Here is a 19935-nt window from a genome sequence, read left to right as displayed (position 1 = left end):
AACCAACAGGGGAGGGAAGTACAATCTTTTTTAACCTACAGGAAAATATACTGGACGAGGATTTTATCAAGAAATTAAATGCCTGCAGTTTTCCATCTTCACAACATCTTCAGTGTTTTTTAGTTTGCCATTTAGTTTTGCAGTGATAGCTCAGTGGTTAAGATACTGGACTAGTAAACAGAAGGTTGCCGGTTCAAGTCCCACCACTACCAAGTTGCCACTGTTGGGTCCCTGAGCAAGGCCCTTAACCCTCAATTGCTCATCGTGTAAGTCGCTTTGGATAATAGTCTGCTAAATGTGATGAGCACCTCTGTATGAGCACCTTGAGCAACAGATACTCACAAATGCTAAATGCTGAAAATGTAAATGTTTTGCACTACAGCTGCAAGCATAATGAAGCTAACAAATTTCAGGGGCTTCTTAGAAATCACTGCTGCTTGGTGCCAAGTGGACATTTCAGATACCACACCATTAGTACACAAGTTCCCCTGGCTTGACTCCTGTACGACACACTGCCTCATTCATTATGCTCTCTCACTTCCCTCAGTCACTCACACACTCAGGTCACACACTGATTTAAGAACTGAAGCAGGCTGGACCAAACTCAGAGCAGCACTCAGGATTCATCATGTCTGCTGTGTGGATCGGGATGCTGGTGGTTCTGTGTGGATGTCTGTGTGTTACAGCACAACATCGGGGACCTCTGTTCCGTCGTCCTCCTCTTCTTCATCGTCATGATTCGACAGAGGAAGTGGTAAGACCCCGTTAATGAATCAGTGTAGGTTTACTAAATAAGTTCCATAAAAATAGTTCTGAATAATTTTAGCTTGATTGATGATGTTCTTAAATTCAGATGCTTTTTTATGACCCTTTTACCTTGTTTTTAAGGCAGGATCACACACTTTTCCAGTCTCTAAATCACCCAGCATTTTTTGCAAGTTTTTGGGAAGAAAACATATCAAACCCCTTGCAGTGACCAGAGGAGAGATTTGAAGTTTACCAGCAGCCACATAGAAACATTATATTTTAAAATTAATTTTAATGTAATTTCACTAATATAAGTTCTTTTTCTTACAGAAGCACAATGCAAGCAGTAATGAGGTAAGAATGTTTCCATCATAAAAATAAATGCCTGAGTAATTTTGCCCTAAAATGACTAATATTTAGGAATTCTTATTGACTAATTTTAAACACTAACATCAACATATGTGTTAAAATCACTGTGCTAACTTAAGAAATAATAAATTACACTTTTACATCTTGCAGTCTGACAGACTAACCTGGGTTTTCAGTGTGACCCATAAGATGCTTGTTAGGCAATTTAAATGTTAATTGTCTCAGTCTATTAGTTAACACCACATTGTTACTCTTTCATCAATAATCCAGCTGTATAATCTCTTTTATTCAGTCTCCTAAATGATTTAATCATTATCAAAAAATAACCATTATAAAAAAATAACATGATTTTGCTTCTCTGTCTCAGATCGAGTATCAGAGTGTGAAGATCGACTGCAAGGTGGCGTCTCGATTCGCCCACACAGTCATGACGTCCACGGCTCTGAACAAGGCCAACGTCTCACAGGAAGTGTTCTTCGAGGTGGAGTTACCCAAGACGGCCTTCATCACCAACTTCAGCATGTCAGTCTTACTCCACTGTTATTAAAACCATTAAATAAGCTTTATGATGTATTATAGTGACTCATAGTGATTCATCGACTCAACAGTAGTGAACTGTTTTCAAATCCAGTCCTTACACATGAGTCACACTTATAGTTTATAGCTTTCACTTTGTTATGTATGACCATATTTCTAGTACTGAATCAGAAACAAGGAAAACACATTTTCTTCCTCTTGGATCAGACCCATGAGCACAAGCATAGCTACAATTTTTAAAAAGCAATAAAAAAAATCATACTGGCTGGTGGCAGCAGTGGTTAAAGTACTGGACTAGTACTAGTACTATATCTCACTGGTCCAAGCTCAACCACTGCCAGGTTGCCACCGTTGGACTCCTGAGCAAGGCTCAGATTGCTTGCATTCTATTTGGTCACAATTGTAAGTTACTCTGTATGAGAGTATCTGCTGAATTTACTGTTTTAAAAGGTGTAGTTTTGTACTAAGCTTTGTGAATTCAAGTTTGTTGTTGAAGAATAAAAAAAACTAATGCACAGGATTCTTTCTTGCACAGCAACCCAGAATCTTTGCTTTTGTTTCAGGGAGATTGATAATCAGACGTACATGGGAGAGATTAAAGAGAAGGAGAAAGCCAAGAAGGAGTATGAGACGGCTGTGTCAGCTGGGAAGATGGCTGGCCTGGTCAAGTGAGTCTAACCGTTTAATGACCAGATCACACCAGGTTGCTTGGTAAAAGGTTCAGTGTACAAAAGTACAATCATTTCAACAGGATTTGTGGTAATAAATGATTGTGCAGCAACAGCACAATTGCTCTGTTCTTCTCATAGACATACACAGTAGTAGAGAAAAATTGTGAATTAATTTATGATTGCAGTGTAGGAACTGAGATTTAATACAAAATTACCCAGTTCCTTCTGTTGTTTATGGAAATGAAACAACATTGTCTCTTGTCCATTCGGAATCTAAATTTATGTATTATAATGTGTAAATGTCTTTTGTTTTAGCTTAACTGCCAACAATATCTAAATCCTTTAAACATTGTGTCCATGTGGAACTTAAATTGATGCCTAAATTGCATTTATTAATCTTGTAAAGCTTGTCATTATTAAAAACGATTTTAAATAGCAAGCTGGTGCTGTGACCAGGTCTTCCAAATGACACCGTGGTTGTAATGAGGTATTAAAAGTGCATAAAACTTAAATGTAACCAACGAACGATTACAAATAATAATAAACATCATATATTAACCTATAATGAGTATGAATATTCATCTTTAATGCCTGTTTCAGAGCTTCAGGTAGAAAGATGGAGAAGTTTTCTGTCTCTGTGAACATCGCTGCCAACAGCAGTGTCACATTCACACTGATGTACGAGGAGCTTCTTCAGCGTCGCCTCGGCAAATATGAGCTCATCATCCGAGTCAAACCCAAACAGCTGGTCCAGCACTTCGAGGTGCATTACTGATGTTTAGTTCTCTGTTTTACTAGGGAATCATTCGTTTATTAACACCACTGTTGATTTCTGCCCACAGATTGTTGCTGATATCTATGAGCCTCAGGGTATTACGTTCTTGGACACAAATGTTACTTTCATTACAAATGATCTGCTCCCACTGGTGAGCAAATCTGTCACTGACAAGAAGGTGAGGAAACTAATGAGTGATTTTTTAAAGGCACAGATGGGTAACAAATTAATGAGCTACCAAAACAGCTTATATGTGCCTTGACAGATTATCTTTTAATAGGAGAGATGAAACACCATGTAAATGCATTAAAACAATGATTTTTCCACTTTATCCTTCTTTCCAGGCTCACGTGTCCTTTTCTCCAACTCTGGACCAGCAAAGGAAATGCCCACACTGTGACGCCACACTCATAGATGGAGATTTCATCATCACATACGACGTCAACCGGACAGAAAATATTGGCGACATTCAGGTCTAGTTTTCAGATTATACACTTTAGGTCAATTAACTAGTTTTCAGAGTGGGTTTGTTTAATCAAAGCAGATTTCTTGACCCATAAACCATCTGATTCTTTCTAATAGATAGTGAACGGGTATTTTGTACACTTCTTTGCCCCAGCTGATTTGCCACAGTTGCCAAAGAATGTAGTGTTTGTGATAGACAGGAGTGGCTCCATGGAGGGAAGGAAGATGGTTCAGGTGAGTTTGAACATTGTGTTTGCTTGTAGAACTGTATAAATATTCTTTATCATTAGCACTTTAACACTATATGGTCAAAGTTTCCTTTGGGCATTAGTGCTCATTTAAAGACAATTCATGAGATGATGTGCTAATGTTGGACAAAATACTGGCTGCAATATATTCCAAAGGTGTTAAACAGGGTTAAGGTCAGGGCTCAGAGGTCACTGGACCTCCTTCATGCCAAACTTATTATGCCAAACTTATTGTGCAATGTATTTATAGTCTTCACTCTGTGCACAGGAACACAATCATGCTGGAACATAAAAGGGCTTTTCCTAAAATGTTGGCACAAATTAAGGAACATATGTATTACAATTTGTGTATGAGATTATGTCCAAAATCAGGAGGAATGTTCTCATACTTTTTGCACTTTGTAGCTCTCACTAACCTTGTGTTTGGGTCTGTAGACTCGAGAGGCACTACTGACTGTCCTGGATGATCTTCATGAGGAAGATCATTTTGGACTGGTCATGTTTGATGACCATATTGAAACATGGAGACCATCACTAAGTAAAGCCACCCAAGAAAATAAAAAAGAGGCTCAAGAATTTGTCAAAGATATAACAGCACGACACAGTGAGTAAAATTCTTAAGTCGTAAGATTGCAAATCAGTGATTGAAGAAAAGTTAATAGAAAACAATTAATATGTAGTCTTTGAGTTTAGAGTTACTTTAAAGTGAAATCGTTTGTGTTAAATGTTTGTCAAATTGTTTGTTTTATTGTAGTGACTGATATCAATGAAGCGGTTTTGCATGCTGTCCACATGTTGGCTACAGCTAAGAAAAACGACTCACTGCCAGACAACAGCGCATCCATGATAATCCTTCTGACTGATGGAGAACCGACCACTGGTGTGTCTGGTGCTAGTTTTTATTACAAATATATAATAAACACTATAAATATACACCTTATATGCAAGTAATGGTGAAAGCAGCTAGCTTCATCCGACGTCCAACACTCGTAAGCTAATATTGTACAGAGCCAATTAAAAACTGTGTTTTTTTTATTTAAGGGGAGATAAACATAAGCGTCATCCAAGATAATGTGCGCAATGCAATTAGCGGAAACATGACCCTATTCTGCTTGGGATTCGGCGCCGACGTTGACTACCCATTTCTGGATGTGTTGGCAAAGCAGAATGATGGTCTGGCTCGGAGAATTTATGAGGCATCAGATGCTCTCCTACAGTTACAGGTGGAGCAAAAACCCTCATTATTTTTATGTATTATTTATTATATTTCGGTGGATGCATCAGTTCATTAAAAGTAGTCAAAGCCAACATTTAAGTGTTGATTTTAAATGTGTTTTACAGGACTTCTATGAAGAGGTGGCAAGTCCACTGCTATTAGAAGTGAGTCTGCATTACCCGGATAGTGTGGCGACGTCCTTGACTAACAACCACTTCAGGCAGCTCTTTAATGGCTCTGAGATTGTGGTTGCTGGCCAGCTACACGACTTTGAGGTGGAAAATGTTCTTATAGAGGTGTCAGCTCAGGCGGTAAGAGATCATTCAAAAATATAAATACATTTTAACCAGATTTTAAATGATCACGCTCATAGTATTGTATGTCCAGGGTTCAGGTCTAAAATCTTCACCATGCGAATAAGAACGAATTGCTGTCTTTTTAATTCTGGTCATAATGTGACAATTACCAGAAGACTTAATATTTGCATGGATATCATCTAAGTAATGTAATGGCTGGTCGCACTCTGACAAGAGCCACCCCACCTTATTTGGGCAGAATTTAGTCACCCAGGTCCAGGCTCTGGAGTGCAAACAGTATAAGCTGATTAGATAGAATAACATAACATATTACAAGATCATTTAATCCTATAAAGAAAGAAGAAAGACACCCTGCTAATGGACATTATGGCATTTCTAGCAAAATAAGCTCCACTATCAATGCATCCACACATGCACGTACCCCACAATTTTACAATGTCACGCTTGAAAATGTCACTTGACAATTTTATAATGTTTTTAATTTAGCTGGATGATCATATTTCAATACAAGGCCAAGCTCCCACTGAAGAATGGACCATCATGTTTCCTGAGCAGGATTACATATTTGGAGACTTCACTGAGCGTCTCTGGGCGTATCTGACCATCCAGCAGCTCTTGGACAAGCGGTCAGTATGATGTCTCGCCAGTCTAAACTCTGTGTATGAAGTGCTTCAGACCACTGTGCCACCCTGAGTCCAGCTATTATTTTACTTCATAATCTTCATAATCTGATAATTAATTAAGCAAGTTTCACCTTTATGTTACCTTATATTAAAACCTCATTAAAGACTCAGGGGACTCAAGTCTTTGAAATGAAGAATTTATAGGGGTTCTAATAATTTACCTATCTGTCATTGTTATGTTCTTTTTTTAATGTCATTACGTTCTAACAGAGACAAGTGTGCACCTAATGATAGGGAGAATATCACAGCCGAGGCCCTGGACCTCTCGCTAAGGTACAACTTTGTCACTCCACTTACTTCCCTGGTGGTCACTAAGCCTGAAACTGATGAAAAGCCAGAAGATCCTCTTATTGCAGACAAGCTAACCGAGGGTGAGACTGCATGCACTGCCATGTAACATGAATGTAAATGTAAAATATACTGTGCACTAAGGTATGACTGTCTATTTCATTAATCACACCTACAGTACCTTGTAGGGCTTTTGGAATATGTTTATCAACTCTAGCCTGTTTGTTGCTGTGACCAGTTTTTTGGCTAATTTTGGTCTGGACCGCATGCCTTATATTTCCCACAAGCAAAAGGTTGACAGATGCCAACAGTGTGCATATTTATGTTTTATTCACAGACCAGCGAATTAACAGAATTCCAACAGGTAATCATTATGCTTATTATTAAATAATAATAATAATAGTCATGAGTTTTAGTATTTTAAAAACCAACACTTCTGTCTAGCACAACACTTCGGAAACATGGCATTTGGCGCACCTTTATCCATCAGCGGCCCGATCCCATTCAGAGGTATGGGCGGAGGTAAGATCATAACGTTTCAAGATTTGTTTTAATTGTTTTAAATTATTACGGAATTCCAGAATAATTAACCCAGATTCATGTCAGTATCTGCCAAGCTGAGGTTTATAGCAGTCGATGGAGATCCACACTTCATTATTGAGCTACCAGATCAGGATGATGCTCTGTGCTTCAATACTAATGACCAGCCAGGCACCATCTTCAATCTAGTGACAGATCCACTCACAGGTAAATATGTACTGTAGACAGGAATCTGCTACATGCAGGGTTTAAGTATGTTCACACCCCAACATCACGTTTATTTGTGCTGCTTAATATTTTTATTTAATGGTCATTTGCTGAGAAGATTTTCCACTTGATTTACGCACGAGAGAATTGTTTGAGGTCGGGATTTTTAGTATTATTAGAATACTTGGCAGTCTACATTTAAATATTTAAATTTCCCAATCTTCTGCCACAAAGTTGAAAGCACACATTTTTATAGAGCACCACTGTATAATGTATATGTTTGATTTTACATTTAGGTTTACATGTATTTACAACTGTAATTTAATAAAGTTCCTGCAATTGTGGAACCTTTGATTATTCCCAGGCCTTGTCATAAATGGACAGACCATTGGAGACAAGATGGTGCAACCTGGGAGCCAGCAGCACACCTACTTTGGTCAGTTTGGGATCCTTCATAAGACGTTTGGCATAAAACTGACTGTGACGACTCAGAAGGTTCTGGTGTCTGAGCAGGGAAAACAAGAACAACTTCTCTGGTCAAAAACAGCCACAATCAAGAGTCCAAAGTGAGTGAAACTGGGTAAAAAGCTTCAGTCACACCAGGTTTCTGTTTACAAAGTTATAAAATATGTTTTTTAGAAAGTAAAACGTTGCCAGGACTGACAATTTTGTCAGCTTGGACCCATTTCATGTTGGGTCAATACTTACAACAGATCCAAAATGAACCAGGAATATTGCTAATATTATTATTAATAGTAATATTATTTAATGAAATAGTAATAGAAATTTTCTGAAAAAATACAGACTGGGTCAACAGTAAGAAGATCATCTGGACTGGATAATGTTATTGTCTTTTACATTTGTAAAATTTCAGTCATGTCCCTATTTTGTTTTACTGTACATTTTTAAAGTATGTACACTAATTCTTTTCTCCAGTATGAACCTCCAGTTAACCAAAGATCGCCTCACAGTGACTCTGAGGAACTCGTTAAAGTTGGTCATTATTCTGCACAAGGTGTGGAAGTCTCACCCCGACCACCAGGACTATCTGGGCTTCTACACCCTGGACAGCCACCTAGTTTCACAGAAAGTTCATGGTCTAATTGGTAAGCCAATAACTGGTCACTCTATTGTACCTTAAATAGACCAAAGTTCCAAGGTCTAAACTTTATCAGCAAATTAAACTCTCCCTTTTAGGACAGTTTTACCACGGTGTCACATTTGAGGTCAGTGACGTCTTTCAGGGTAAAGATCCAGACAAACCTGATGCCACCATGTTTGTGAAGGGACACAAGCTCACAGTGACCAGGTAACTAAAATACTCCAGCATCACACATCTTCATAAAAGCCTTACAATTGTGTATTTGGAATTAGTTTCTAAATGAATAAAAATTTATATAAGCCTTGTAGTTATTAACCAGATAGAGACATTATCTCCAGCAAAGGATTCCAGTGCTAGCTACATAAAGCAGTGGTTATGGAATATTCCAGCATGTTTGGCTACTAAATAAATACACCATTAGAATAAACTCAGAGCCTCAGATACAAAGATCCCATTTGTCTGCATCTGTGACTATTTATGCAATGAATCTACTTCTTCATAGTTACTGAAATGGGCAAGACTGAGTATTAAGTGTGTTAGTGAACTAATTACACCATTGGTAGTACAATAATGTGACATGTTATTTAGCAGGGGTATTGCTAAAATAATTGGCAGGGGTTGTTGGCATTTTGCATAATCATGTATGTGCTATTCAACATAGATTATTTCAAGATTGTTTCAATAGCACCACTTCAGAGGCAATTAACTGTGTTTAATGCGGCTCCAGGGGCTGGCAGAGAGACTTCAGACGGGATGTGAAGAATGGAGAGAATGTCCCGTGTTGGTTCATTCATAATAATGGTGCAGGTCTCATCGATGGAGCCCTTACAGACTACATTGTGTCTGATCTCTTCAATACTACCTAAGAGACAATAGAAGCAACTACAGTACACCTGAGTGAACAGTATACACATTTCTGCCTTATGTAACAAGTACTGGTCAAATGTTTAACAGAATTATGGATTTTGGGATAGAAAAGTAACAGACCATTTACATGTATATTCTCAGTGGAATATCGATTGACAAACACTCAGAGGACTTTGTTATTGACTTTGTAGAGAGTTGATTCACCCTAATTAAACTGTAGAAACAGACCTGTGTACTGTCTGCTCTTCTTTGTATAAATCTGTATAATCACACAAAATTCTGTAAACATTCATTTATTCATTCATTTATTGTCTGTTTTACCACCGTTTTATCCTTGTCAGGGTTGTGGTGGGTTTGATTCACTGGCCGAAACATAGGAAACACCCTGGACAGGTAGCAAGGTGCTGATGTTGGGTTTTAAGGCCGGGCTTGTGATCAGAAGGTTAATACGCCCTAAACCCCCAATACACCCAATCCCCATCAATTGTGAAGTGGCTCTGGATGAAAAGCCTAAAGTGCATTATACAAATTCAAGTATAACTTGACACTGTCCATAAAAATCTTAGGCTTGTGTGCATCTGCTGAGCTGTTGTTGCTACTAGAAGTTTACACTTCACTGTAACAGCACTTGCATTTCTTTTATGTAAGTAAAGCCAAAGAAGAAGCGATTATAATTCCATCCCTGCTGGCAAAAATAATCATATAAAAAAGGAAAATAAAAAACAAGACATAATACAGCATGGTTACATGTAAATCTGTGCCAGCCAGAGCTATTGTGCAAGACTTGATTGCACAGCGAGAAAACACAAATGATCACTGACCTTATACGAAAGAGAGCGCTTGTTGTTGGTTTCCTGAAAACAGGTTCAGGACTCATCATGGCTACAGGGCAGATCATGCTGCTCCTCTGTATTTTTGTTTATTTGTGTTTACCGTCAGGGTCTTATGGAGCTTTAGTCATTTCTAGAGACAATGAGCAACAGGTAAGTCAGTTTTGCTAACAACAAAAATGTAACAGTAAAACAATGAACTTAAAATCAAGCTTTTGCCGAGAGCATTTGTGAGAAATTACACTTTACTTTCTTTACAAGACTTGGTTTAGATTTTAGCTTTATATTTATCTTTTACTAAAAGATCTTTAAATGATTTAAAAATGGTTGTTCCTGGTCCTTTTACAGCAAGAAAGTGATGAATGTGCCAGCAAACACATACAGGTATTGTCATTTTTTTGTTTTCTCACTATAATAAAGTATAAAAGTAAAATAATAAGCTGTGAAAATGATGGTCAACACGTGCAAAGCCTTCTAGTCATGTTTAATGAATAGAAAATTTGAAAAATCCCAACAACACTGCTGCACCTGATACACCAGAAAAACAAACACAAACAAAAACTCTCCTGTTAGTGTTATTGCAGTGCAACATCTGTTGGGGGGGGGTGGGGGGTTCCCTACCAACAAGTGTACATAAACTTTTAACGTAAACTGTGTATCTTGTTTAAAATTTTATAATAATTATACACATTAACACTCTCTCAATTAACTCCTAACAGAAACGAAGCATAAATGGAGCCGAGGTAAAAATATCTTCATCATATTATACAAAGCGAATGCATAAAATGAGCTTTATCCTTCACTGAACAGTGTTGCAGGACTTGAATTTAGAATTTGTGTTTATTTGATTTCTCTGTTAGATCGAGTATCAGAATGTGAAGATCGACTGCAAGGTGGCGTCTCGATTCGCCCACACAGTCATGACGTCCACGGCTCTGAACAAGGCCAACGTCTCACAGGAGGTGTTCTTCGAGGTGGAATTACCCAAGACGGCCTTCATCACCAACTTCAGCATGTCAGTTCTATGACATGATGATATTTATGATAAGGCTTATAATTATGGACTTTAGACAATGACAGTCACCTTTACGATGTTACACTTCATATACAATATTCTTTCTCTTCACTTAAATCAGAAGGGTTGCCAGATAATCTTGGTAATGTAGTGTATTGCTAACACATTTTTTTCCCAGGGAAATTGATGGTAAAACCTATGTGGGAGAGGTTAAAGAAAAGGACAAAGCCAAGAAGCAGTATCAGACGGCGGTGTCTTCTGGGCAGACTGCCGGCCTGGTCAAGTAAGTGACACTTTCAAACATATACATAAAAATAAATACTGTGTACAGTTGAACAGCTTTAATGCATTTCTGAAACTGTACCCAAGGTACAGAAAGCAATTCTTTTAAATATATTCCATCAGTTCATGTCTTGATAATGGGGTTGGAAGGTAATATTGAACACATTGGCTTTAAAATCTTATACATGTCCAGTTGGTTTCATATCTGGTGACTGCAAAGGCCATAGCACACGGTTTACACCATTTTTACACTCACCATTTCATTCTGTGACCCTAGTGTCATGTGGATTGAGCCGTTGCTGTCTTGAAAGGTTCTAAATAAAATCAGAATAATTTAGAAACCTGTGTATTTGTATTGAATTGTAGTAACCAAGACCAACCAAAAAATAGCCCTACAGCAAAGCAGGCCCACCACCCACTACTGTAGGGGTCAAGCATTAAGCCATGCACCACTCTGTGTGATCTACTTCTGACCATTAACTTCATCAATGTCAGCTGTATCCACTTATGAATAGACATAATAATGTAATGTACTGTATTATTTTTTACCATTGCAGAGCTTCTGGAAGAAAGATGGAGAAGTTTTCTGTGTCTGTGAACATCGCGGCGAACAGCACTGTTACGTTTACACTAACGTACGAGGAGCTGCTTCAGCGGCACCGTAGCATGTATGAGATCATGATTCGAGTCAAACCCAAACAGCTGGTCCAGCACTTTGAGGTGCAGTAGTAAGGTTTGTTCGCTTCCTTTGTTTATTGACTGATAAGTGAAGAGTCGTAAACAGTCTCGCTTTAAACACACAGATTGTTGCTGATGTGTTTGAGCCTCAAGGTATCGCATTTCTGGACACCCACGCTACGTTCATCACCAATAATCTACTTTCCCTGGTGGAGAAAACCGTCACTGACAAAACGGTGAGTCTAACACTGTGTCTAAAGCATGTACTCTTTTTTAAATATAATAATACACGATTCTCTTTTTTTAGGCCCATGTGTCATTTTCTCCAACTCTGGATCAGCAAAAAAAAGTTTCAGGCTGTGACGGTACCCTCATAGATGGAGATTTCTTTATCAAGTATGATGTAAACCGTGCACAGGCTCTTGGTGATATTCAGGTTTGATTATTTATCAAGCAGTGCAACAGCTGTGTAATTATTATCATTATTACTTATTATGTTCTCTTGTCAGTAATTTCTGCCTTACATTTCTTAGATAGTGAACGGGTACTTTGTACATTTTTTTGCACCCGCTGACCTGCCACGACTGCCAAAGAATATTGTGTTTGTGATAGACAAGAGTGGATCCATGTCAGGAAAAAAAATAGAACAGGTAGGTCAAAAATAAATAAACATATTACTAAATACTGAATGTTATCACTAAACAAGCACTGTCATGGCCGACTTTTTTTTACAGACTCGAGAGGCACTGTTGACCATTCTGGACGATCTGCATGAGGAAGACCACTTTGGAATAGTCTTATTCAGCACCAATGTTTTCACTTGGAAACCGTCATTGAGCAAAGCCACAGAGGAAACTGTGAAGGAAGCAAAAGATTTTGTTAAACAGATAACAGCTGACTCTAGTAATTAGCTGTAAAGGAACAAACAAATACAAACACATGCACACAAACACACTTTTCACTTTGAGGAAATAAAGGACGTTATGCTTTACAACTGTACATAACAGTGAATAAATCAGGTGATTAAGGTGGCCATATAAGGCCACAAATTATTATAACAAAATGTGCGTATGCATTATTATGGATCATGCAAAGCAATCACTGGACAAGACTGGGTGTAGGAGGAAATGTTGACTTAAAGACAATATTCCCCTTTTTCCTACATTGCCTAGGTCCTGAGTTTATTAAGTATATAATATCGCATTTTTTAAACTTTGATTTGATACCAAATATCAACACAATTTTAATTCAAGAGCATTTAAATTCTGAAAAAAGTAAAGCAAAGCCTTTTGAGACTATACCAAATTCAAATGCTTAATAACTTTACATAATTTTGTTAATATGTAACTTTTATTTTATAGTGACAAATCTTCATGATGGTGTTATGCGTGGTATAAAAATGCTGAATGAAGCCATCCAAAGCAAGTCTGTACCAGAGACCAGTGCATCCATGATAATCCTGCTGGCTGATGGAGATTCAAATTCGGGTAATTCTGATAGTTTTAAATGTATAGATTTATGTGTGACTTATACAGTATTTCTTTTATTAATGTGTGTTTTACCACCCAACATGTTTTTCTTAATATTCTGGACACATTTTATTTTAGCGAATTATACTGATTTATAAAAATTAATAACTAATAACTAAAATTAAGAGATTAAATAAACATAATTTACTTAAATAATAATATTCCAAATGACTATTTAAACATGTTATTTGTCATTGACCAATGTACCACAATATTATTTGTTTAGGTGTGACTGATGAAACCACAATACAAAACAATGTGCGCACTGCCACTGGTGGAAACATTACCCTTTTCTGCTTGGGCTTTGGGTATGACGTCAAGTACTCTTTTCTGGATGTGTTGGCCAAACAAAACAATGGTCTGGCTCGCAGGATCTATGAGGCATCTGATGCTGTACTACAGTTAAAGGTGTAAATTATCATTTTTTTGTTATTTTTGTACGTGTACCAGCTTAAGAGGGTTTCATTTTGCTAACAGTTTGCTTACTTACAAGGGATTCTATGATGAAGTGGCAAACGCTCTCTTATCCAATGTCAATTTCCATTATCCTGACAACAAAGTGAACTCACTGACTGGCAGCGTCTTTAAGCAGCTTTATAATGGTTCAGAGATCATAGTTGCAGGACGTCTGAATGACCTTGAGATGAACGACTTTCCAATTGAAGTGTCTGCTCAGAAGGTAAGATATATTATCTTTATGTAGACAATATACTGTATATAATCAAATATAGTAAACTCAAGTTTGTCAAACAGTAAAACTTGAATTTCTCTGTTTTCTTCTCTTTAGTTAGAGGATAAGTTCATGATAAAAGGCCAGGCTAGTGCTCAGGAATGGAATCTCATGTTCCCTGACCAAGAGTACATCTTCGGGGACTTTACAGAGCGTCTTTGGGCATACCTGACCATCCAGCAACTCTTGGACAAGAAGTAATTTATTCCAGTTGTTTACCTGAGTAATGACCATGGTTTTCACTGCTCTGGCTTTGAAGTCCTAGCCTTGTTTATATAATTTGACTAACTATTACCATTTTTTAGCATCAACTGAGAGTTTGTTGTTCCACAAGGCTGGTATACAGGCCCTTTAGCAATCACACATTATGTTAAATACCTATAAGATAAGCTACACAAAACTAATGTGTATTATCTACTGGCAGGGACAATGGTTTACCTGAGGAAAAGAAAAATGCTACAGATAAAGCCCTGGCGCTCTCTCTGAAATACAACTTTGTGACACCACTCACCTCCATGGTGGTTATTAAGCCTGAAAATGAGGAAAAGCCAGAGGATGCACTTATTGCTGACAAACTGTCAGAGGGTAAAGAATTTCATCTTTATCTTTATTTTAACTGTTTTAATCTTAAACAAATTAAGCAAGCAGCAATGCTAAATAACTATTGAAAGTCTTGAAGTCTGAATTTAAACTATTACGGAAAAACCTGACCAATGTGCTTCCTTCATGACATACTGTATCCTTACTGGTATTATCCCAGCTTTTGACAGGGGAATTTGCATTTTATATGCATATGCAATCAGCTTTGTACTACATTGCACTCTGACAGTAATTCCCAGGCAACATTTTTGTTTACACATGCTATGAGCTATACTGTACCATGTCTTGACCCTGAAACCTGCTGTGTCAGTCTACAAAAACACCCACACTGTACATAATCAGTAATTTCCAGGTAAAGGTGCATGTGTGTACAGCCAACACTAATTTCTTGATCACTTGTGTTGATTCACAGATCAGCGCAAAGATGTTCCACAAACCCCAAGTAAGAAAATGACCTAAAGAATCTTTGCATAGAATGTGACTTGAAACTGAAATGTGAACATTTTTGTTTACTACCTCGTGTCATGCTAGGTTATATCTCACAGACTGTCCACAAATACACTTCTTCACCGCCTGTAAACTGGGGTAAAAGTTTAATTCATTTTACTTCATTATACATAATAACCAACCAACCAAAGATAAAATCACTGATCTGATGTGTTGCATTATGACAGTTGATGGAGATCCACACTTCATCATTAAGCTGCCAGACCAAAGTGACACACTGTGCTTTAACATCAATGACAAACCAGGCACCATTTTCAACCTGGTCAAAGACCCACTGACAGGTAAGCAGAAGGTTGTAAGCAATATAGAATTAAAGCAATTTTTAACATTTAGAATTTTTCGGCAGGTATTGTGGTTAATGGACAAACCATTGGGGACAAAAAGGTGGACCCTAAAAACATGATGAATACCTATTTTGGACACTTTGGAATTGTTCATGAGAAATATGACATCAGACTGACGGTGAGCACACAGGAAATTTTGGTGTCTGAGCATGGAAAACAGTCAAAACTCTTCTGGTCAGACAATACCATGGTTAAAGGGAAAAAGTGAGTATCAGAAATACCTTTACTAAATGTTAATGTTAAGCTTGATTTGTTTGGATTTATTGATGTAGCCAGTGTATTGACATCTACACAATGTGTAATTTATTTAGAAGGTCAGGGTATATAAAGTGTATTTTTCTTTTTTCAGCATGGACCTGCAGATCATCAAATATCGCAGTCTGACTGTGACTCTAAGAAACTCAGTGAAATTTGTTATTGTGCTGCACAAAGTGTGGAAGAAGCACCCCTACCACCAGGACTACCTGGGCTTCTACACCTTGGACAGCCACCTTCTCTCACAAAAAGTCCATGGTCTACTTGGTAAACTTACATTAACACATTATTACATTTATATTGCATTAAAAGTACTGTACCTTTATGCAATAATGTTATGTGAAAATAATGAGACATTCAGCTACAGTATGTACATTGTTCTTCAAATCATAAGACATGACATGAAGAATAGTTTAGGCTTGACAAACAGAAAGATTTTACAGTAACCTAATTATTAGAAGAACAATATAGGACCAAAGATGGAGCCTTGTGGTATACCACATGTAGATGTGGCAATAAGAGAAATGTAACCAAGCGGTTCAACCAATCAGTCCAAGGTAGTCAATTTGGGCTGTTTGTAACTTCCTACCAAATACATTAATAATGCTGAATCAAAATACACTACCCCATTATCTAAAGGCTGCCACAATATAATGAGAAATTCAGTCAGTCATGAAGAGCAATTATTGTTCTGTATTTGGAGAACAAGACATGACCAAAGACCACGTGGTGTACTGTACTGCATGTTGAAGTAATACAACAGAATGTTCCCCCCTTTAGGACAGTTTTACCACGGTGTAACATTTGAGGTCAGTGACGTCTTTCAAGGAAAAGATCCAAACAAACCTGACGCCACCATGTTTGTTAAAGGACACAAGCTCATAGTGACCAGGTAATTAAGATAATCTACTAACTAACAGGCATAAACCCTTAAATGTAGAGTTAATGTATTGACTAAAAAGTTTATTGTGTGCTGTGTGACTCCAGGGGCTGGCAGAGAGACTTCAGACAGGATGTGAAGAATGGAGAGAACGTCCCCTGTTGGTTCATTCATAATAATGGCACAGGCCTCATCGACGGAGCCCTTACAGACTACATTGTGTCTGATCTTTTTAAGACTATCTAAGCAAGAAGAGTAAAAAATGCAGCTCCCTTGATTAAACAGTTTAGACATTTTTATAACATGTTTATAACATGTAGTGCTCAAAATAAATCATTTGAAATGAATAATAAAAGCAATAGTTTATATAAATGCTACCTGACTGTGTGTGACTACATCTGGATTTCAGTATGAAAATAAGGTGTAATTGACTTTACAAACAGTAGCTCCAAACGAAACACATGTTTGTGTTTCTTGTCTTATTACTAATTTGTAGTCATTATCATTGATCAAAAACAAATACTTCTACATTTTTGGGATTTAGCAGACGCTTTTATCCAAAGCGACTTACTGTATAAGCAATTGAGGGTTAAGGGCCTTCTCAAGAGCCCAACATTGACAACCTGGCAGTGGTGGGACTTGAACCAGTGACCTTTTGATCACTAGGCCAGAACCTTAACCGCTAGGCTACAACTCCCCTATACATATATTAAAAATGTAGCATTACAACATCGAGAGAAAGAAGAGAAAACAGAATTGAAATTACTAAGCAATGACAAAAATCACTGATGTTCCTTTAGCATATAAACATTTGAGTGTAAAAAAAAGTTTTGTTTTTTAATACTTTTTATTGTATAAAGTGTAACACAAATTTAAAACAGTCGAGTATAAACTTTCTTTAAAAATATATATACAAACCATTTCAAAATAAGACCCATTTTGCAGTTTAATGACAGTGCAAGTGGATGAAACAAAAAATAAGACAGGGTTTTTTAAACTACTGGCACACAAAGTGAAGCCATCCATCATTTTCTTCAATTCCTCCTTTGCCTTTCAACATTTTGCTCAGATGTTTACTTGCCAAACACACTTCCAGCTGGAGCTCTGGGTTTCTCCAGTACCGTCTCCGATCCGGTACGCAGCCCACTAAACACGGACGGAGCTGTCTTGCCCATGCGCTCTAAAAACACACACAGAGAGAAAGCAATATAATCCACTGCACACAGGTGCAATAATTCTATTATACAATAAAAAATGGTTTTTATTCTGAGCAAATATTAAGTAAGCAGTGTGAAGAAAACTAGACTCACCACACTCTACCATGACTTCATATGTTTTACTCTTGACTTCTCCCTTTAGCCCCAGTTTACTGCGGGCTCCTTTCAGGTCCTCCTCCTTTATGGGTGGACGTTTCTTCTTTTTTACTTCTCCTGTCTAATGCATAAACAAAACAAGTGCATTTTTAATAGCCAGTTAATATTTCAGTGGTGGCCTAATTTATAATGAAAAACCCAAAACATTACACTGGTTTAAAATGACAATAACAGTAGGTTTACTCTTTGGTAGATATCAATAATTCATTCAGTTGTAATTAATAAGTAAGTTAATGGCACTACACAGCACTGCTAAGTGACAAAGTGAGTGAAAGTGGGTTACATTAGCCAATTCAGTACAGTAAACAAGTACTAACAAGTGTGTTATGTTAATAAACTATATAGTTAACAGTCTTAACAGCACATAGCCTGTTGTCTAGCTTACTTGGTCTCGGCACAGCAGTCTCAATTAATAAATTCTTATTTATTAGTAGCCGAACATGTCAGTATATACCATTGTATGTTTATAACATTAACTTTTTTAGTCTGGCTGTGCTTGGTCACAGATACAAACATGGAATTTTAGTACTAAAAACAAAATTTGCCTCATAATGTCCTTAATAATTCATTCAACAGAAGTCAAACATGTCAGATATTCCACTGCCATAATTTTATAACTTTTACTTAAAGCCAACATGGGTGGGTATAAAGCATCAGGGTTTCCAGGGCTTGGTTGAACTTAGAAAGTCCCGTCACGTCATGGTTAAATGTTTATCCACCATAATTTTTTTAAACCTTTCCGTAGGTTTAAGCGAAAAGACCTGACACTTTAATTATGGATTAGACAAACACTGAATGTATAAATACTATACAGTACTATGATATACAGAGACTATATTATATATTTATTTATATATGTGTATATGTAATTCAGTGGCGCTTTAAACATCTACATAATTTGAATGCTGTTATGAGTATCTGTTGTGTTTAGAATAAAAAGCCACGTCATGAGTGAACATGATGTTGTTTATGTTGAAGGCATGAACTATCGTTTAACATTAACATTTAATAGTATAACCTTAACTGCTCATTCCTATTACAGATACATGTAAACACAGTAAACAGCACTTATGTTCGTACCTGAGACATGTTGTGCAGCTGTACAGTCCTGACCAGAATGTAGCTGTTTTTCCTGGCTGACTTCTGTCTGTCTGTCCTTTATATACCTCTCTCTGTTATCTTCTCACATGTTCTCTCTCCTCCTCCTCTGTTATAACGGTGTATTATTAGATATGACATCAGTGACAGTGTGGCTGTAGTGAAGGATCCTTCTTTTTAGGCGTGACAGTCATGGGCAGCTGGTTCAATCCAACACAAAACATACCAGTGCCTCCAGCTCACCAATCCCTTACCCTATTAAAACCTGACCTGATATAATGTTTAACATATCCGTATTCTCAGAGACTGACTATCTACTTAAATATTTCTACTTTCCATTTTGTTTCTTAAATAAATGTTAGAATATTGACTTTAAAAGTCAAATTGCGGTATCCAAACAATTGTCATTTTTACATGTGATTTTATTCTGCCCAATATAAGAACTTTATTTTTAAAGGTCGGGTGTTTAAGTACTAACAAACTGACCGAGTATCTGAGTCATGATAAACATGTACCAAGATTTATAACTGCGAATATACTGTATATATATTTTCCAATTAACTACTGATAAATGCATGTTAAAGTGACGTTACACTAAAATCATTTTAACTGAATTAGCAGTTAATGATTAAGTGAACTGAGGAGATATTAAATTAAGTCATTAAACAAGTGACAGTAAATATAAGCAGTGACAGAGTCTGTGACATTTTAAAGAAACAGAACACTTCACAGCCACTTAAACACAGCAAAAATAACAAAGCACTGTTCTGGGAGCATGAGTC

At 37.2% G+C, this 19935-nt stretch overlaps 3 protein-coding genes across 3 annotated transcripts; 2 read left to right on the top strand and 1 right to left on the bottom strand.

Moving 5' to 3' along the window:
• The first annotated feature begins 1491 nt into the window (after positions 1-1491).
• Positions 1492-9291, top strand: itih3a.2 (inter-alpha-trypsin inhibitor heavy chain 3a, tandem duplicate 2). Its single transcript, XM_062986265.1, has 19 exons — positions 1492-1642; positions 2221-2321; positions 2925-3087; positions 3167-3277; positions 3444-3572; positions 3682-3798; positions 4248-4416; positions 4567-4692; positions 4854-5035; positions 5154-5339; positions 5832-5971; positions 6239-6399; positions 6654-6680; positions 6761-6838; positions 6923-7063; positions 7428-7629; positions 8000-8169; positions 8261-8372; positions 8893-9291. Exons 1-19 carry the CDS (start codon positions 1544-1546, stop codon positions 9029-9031), a joined length of 2553 nt encoding a protein of 850 aa, XP_062842335.1. The 5' UTR covers positions 1492-1543; the 3' UTR covers positions 9032-9291.
• Positions 9292-9888: 597 nt separating this feature from the next.
• On the top strand, positions 9889-17054 carry itih3a.1 (inter-alpha-trypsin inhibitor heavy chain 3a, tandem duplicate 1). The gene is made up of 22 exons (XM_062986172.1): positions 9889-10015; positions 10211-10246; positions 10582-10605; positions 10723-10877; positions 11056-11160; positions 11717-11879; positions 11963-12073; positions 12145-12273; positions 12371-12487; positions 12572-12740; positions 13199-13324; positions 13593-13774; positions 13860-14045; positions 14154-14293; positions 14521-14681; positions 15109-15138; positions 15228-15281; positions 15371-15484; positions 15550-15751; positions 15897-16069; positions 16583-16694; positions 16790-17054. Exons 1-22 carry the CDS (start codon positions 9911-9913, stop codon positions 16926-16928), a joined length of 2733 nt encoding a protein of 910 aa, XP_062842242.1. The 5' UTR covers positions 9889-9910; the 3' UTR covers positions 16929-17054.
• Positions 17055-17510: 456 nt separating this feature from the next.
• Positions 17511-19410, bottom strand: mustn1b (musculoskeletal, embryonic nuclear protein 1b). Its single transcript, XM_062986830.1, has 3 exons — positions 19136-19410; positions 17993-18116; positions 17511-17862 (listed from the first exon to the last, which is right to left on the bottom strand). The coding sequence occupies exons 1-3, from the start codon at positions 19142-19144 to the stop codon at positions 17756-17758; spliced, it is 240 nt and encodes a 79-aa protein (XP_062842900.1). The 5' UTR covers positions 19145-19410; the 3' UTR covers positions 17511-17755.
• Positions 19411-19935: the final 525 nt, after the last annotated feature.

Source organism: Trichomycterus rosablanca, chromosome 24, assembly GCF_030014385.1.
Source record: "Trichomycterus rosablanca isolate fTriRos1 chromosome 24, fTriRos1.hap1, whole genome shotgun sequence".
Classification (NCBI taxonomy): domain Eukaryota; kingdom Metazoa; phylum Chordata; class Actinopteri; order Siluriformes; family Trichomycteridae; genus Trichomycterus; species Trichomycterus rosablanca.
This window is presented reverse-complemented; position numbering and strand designations above follow the sequence as displayed.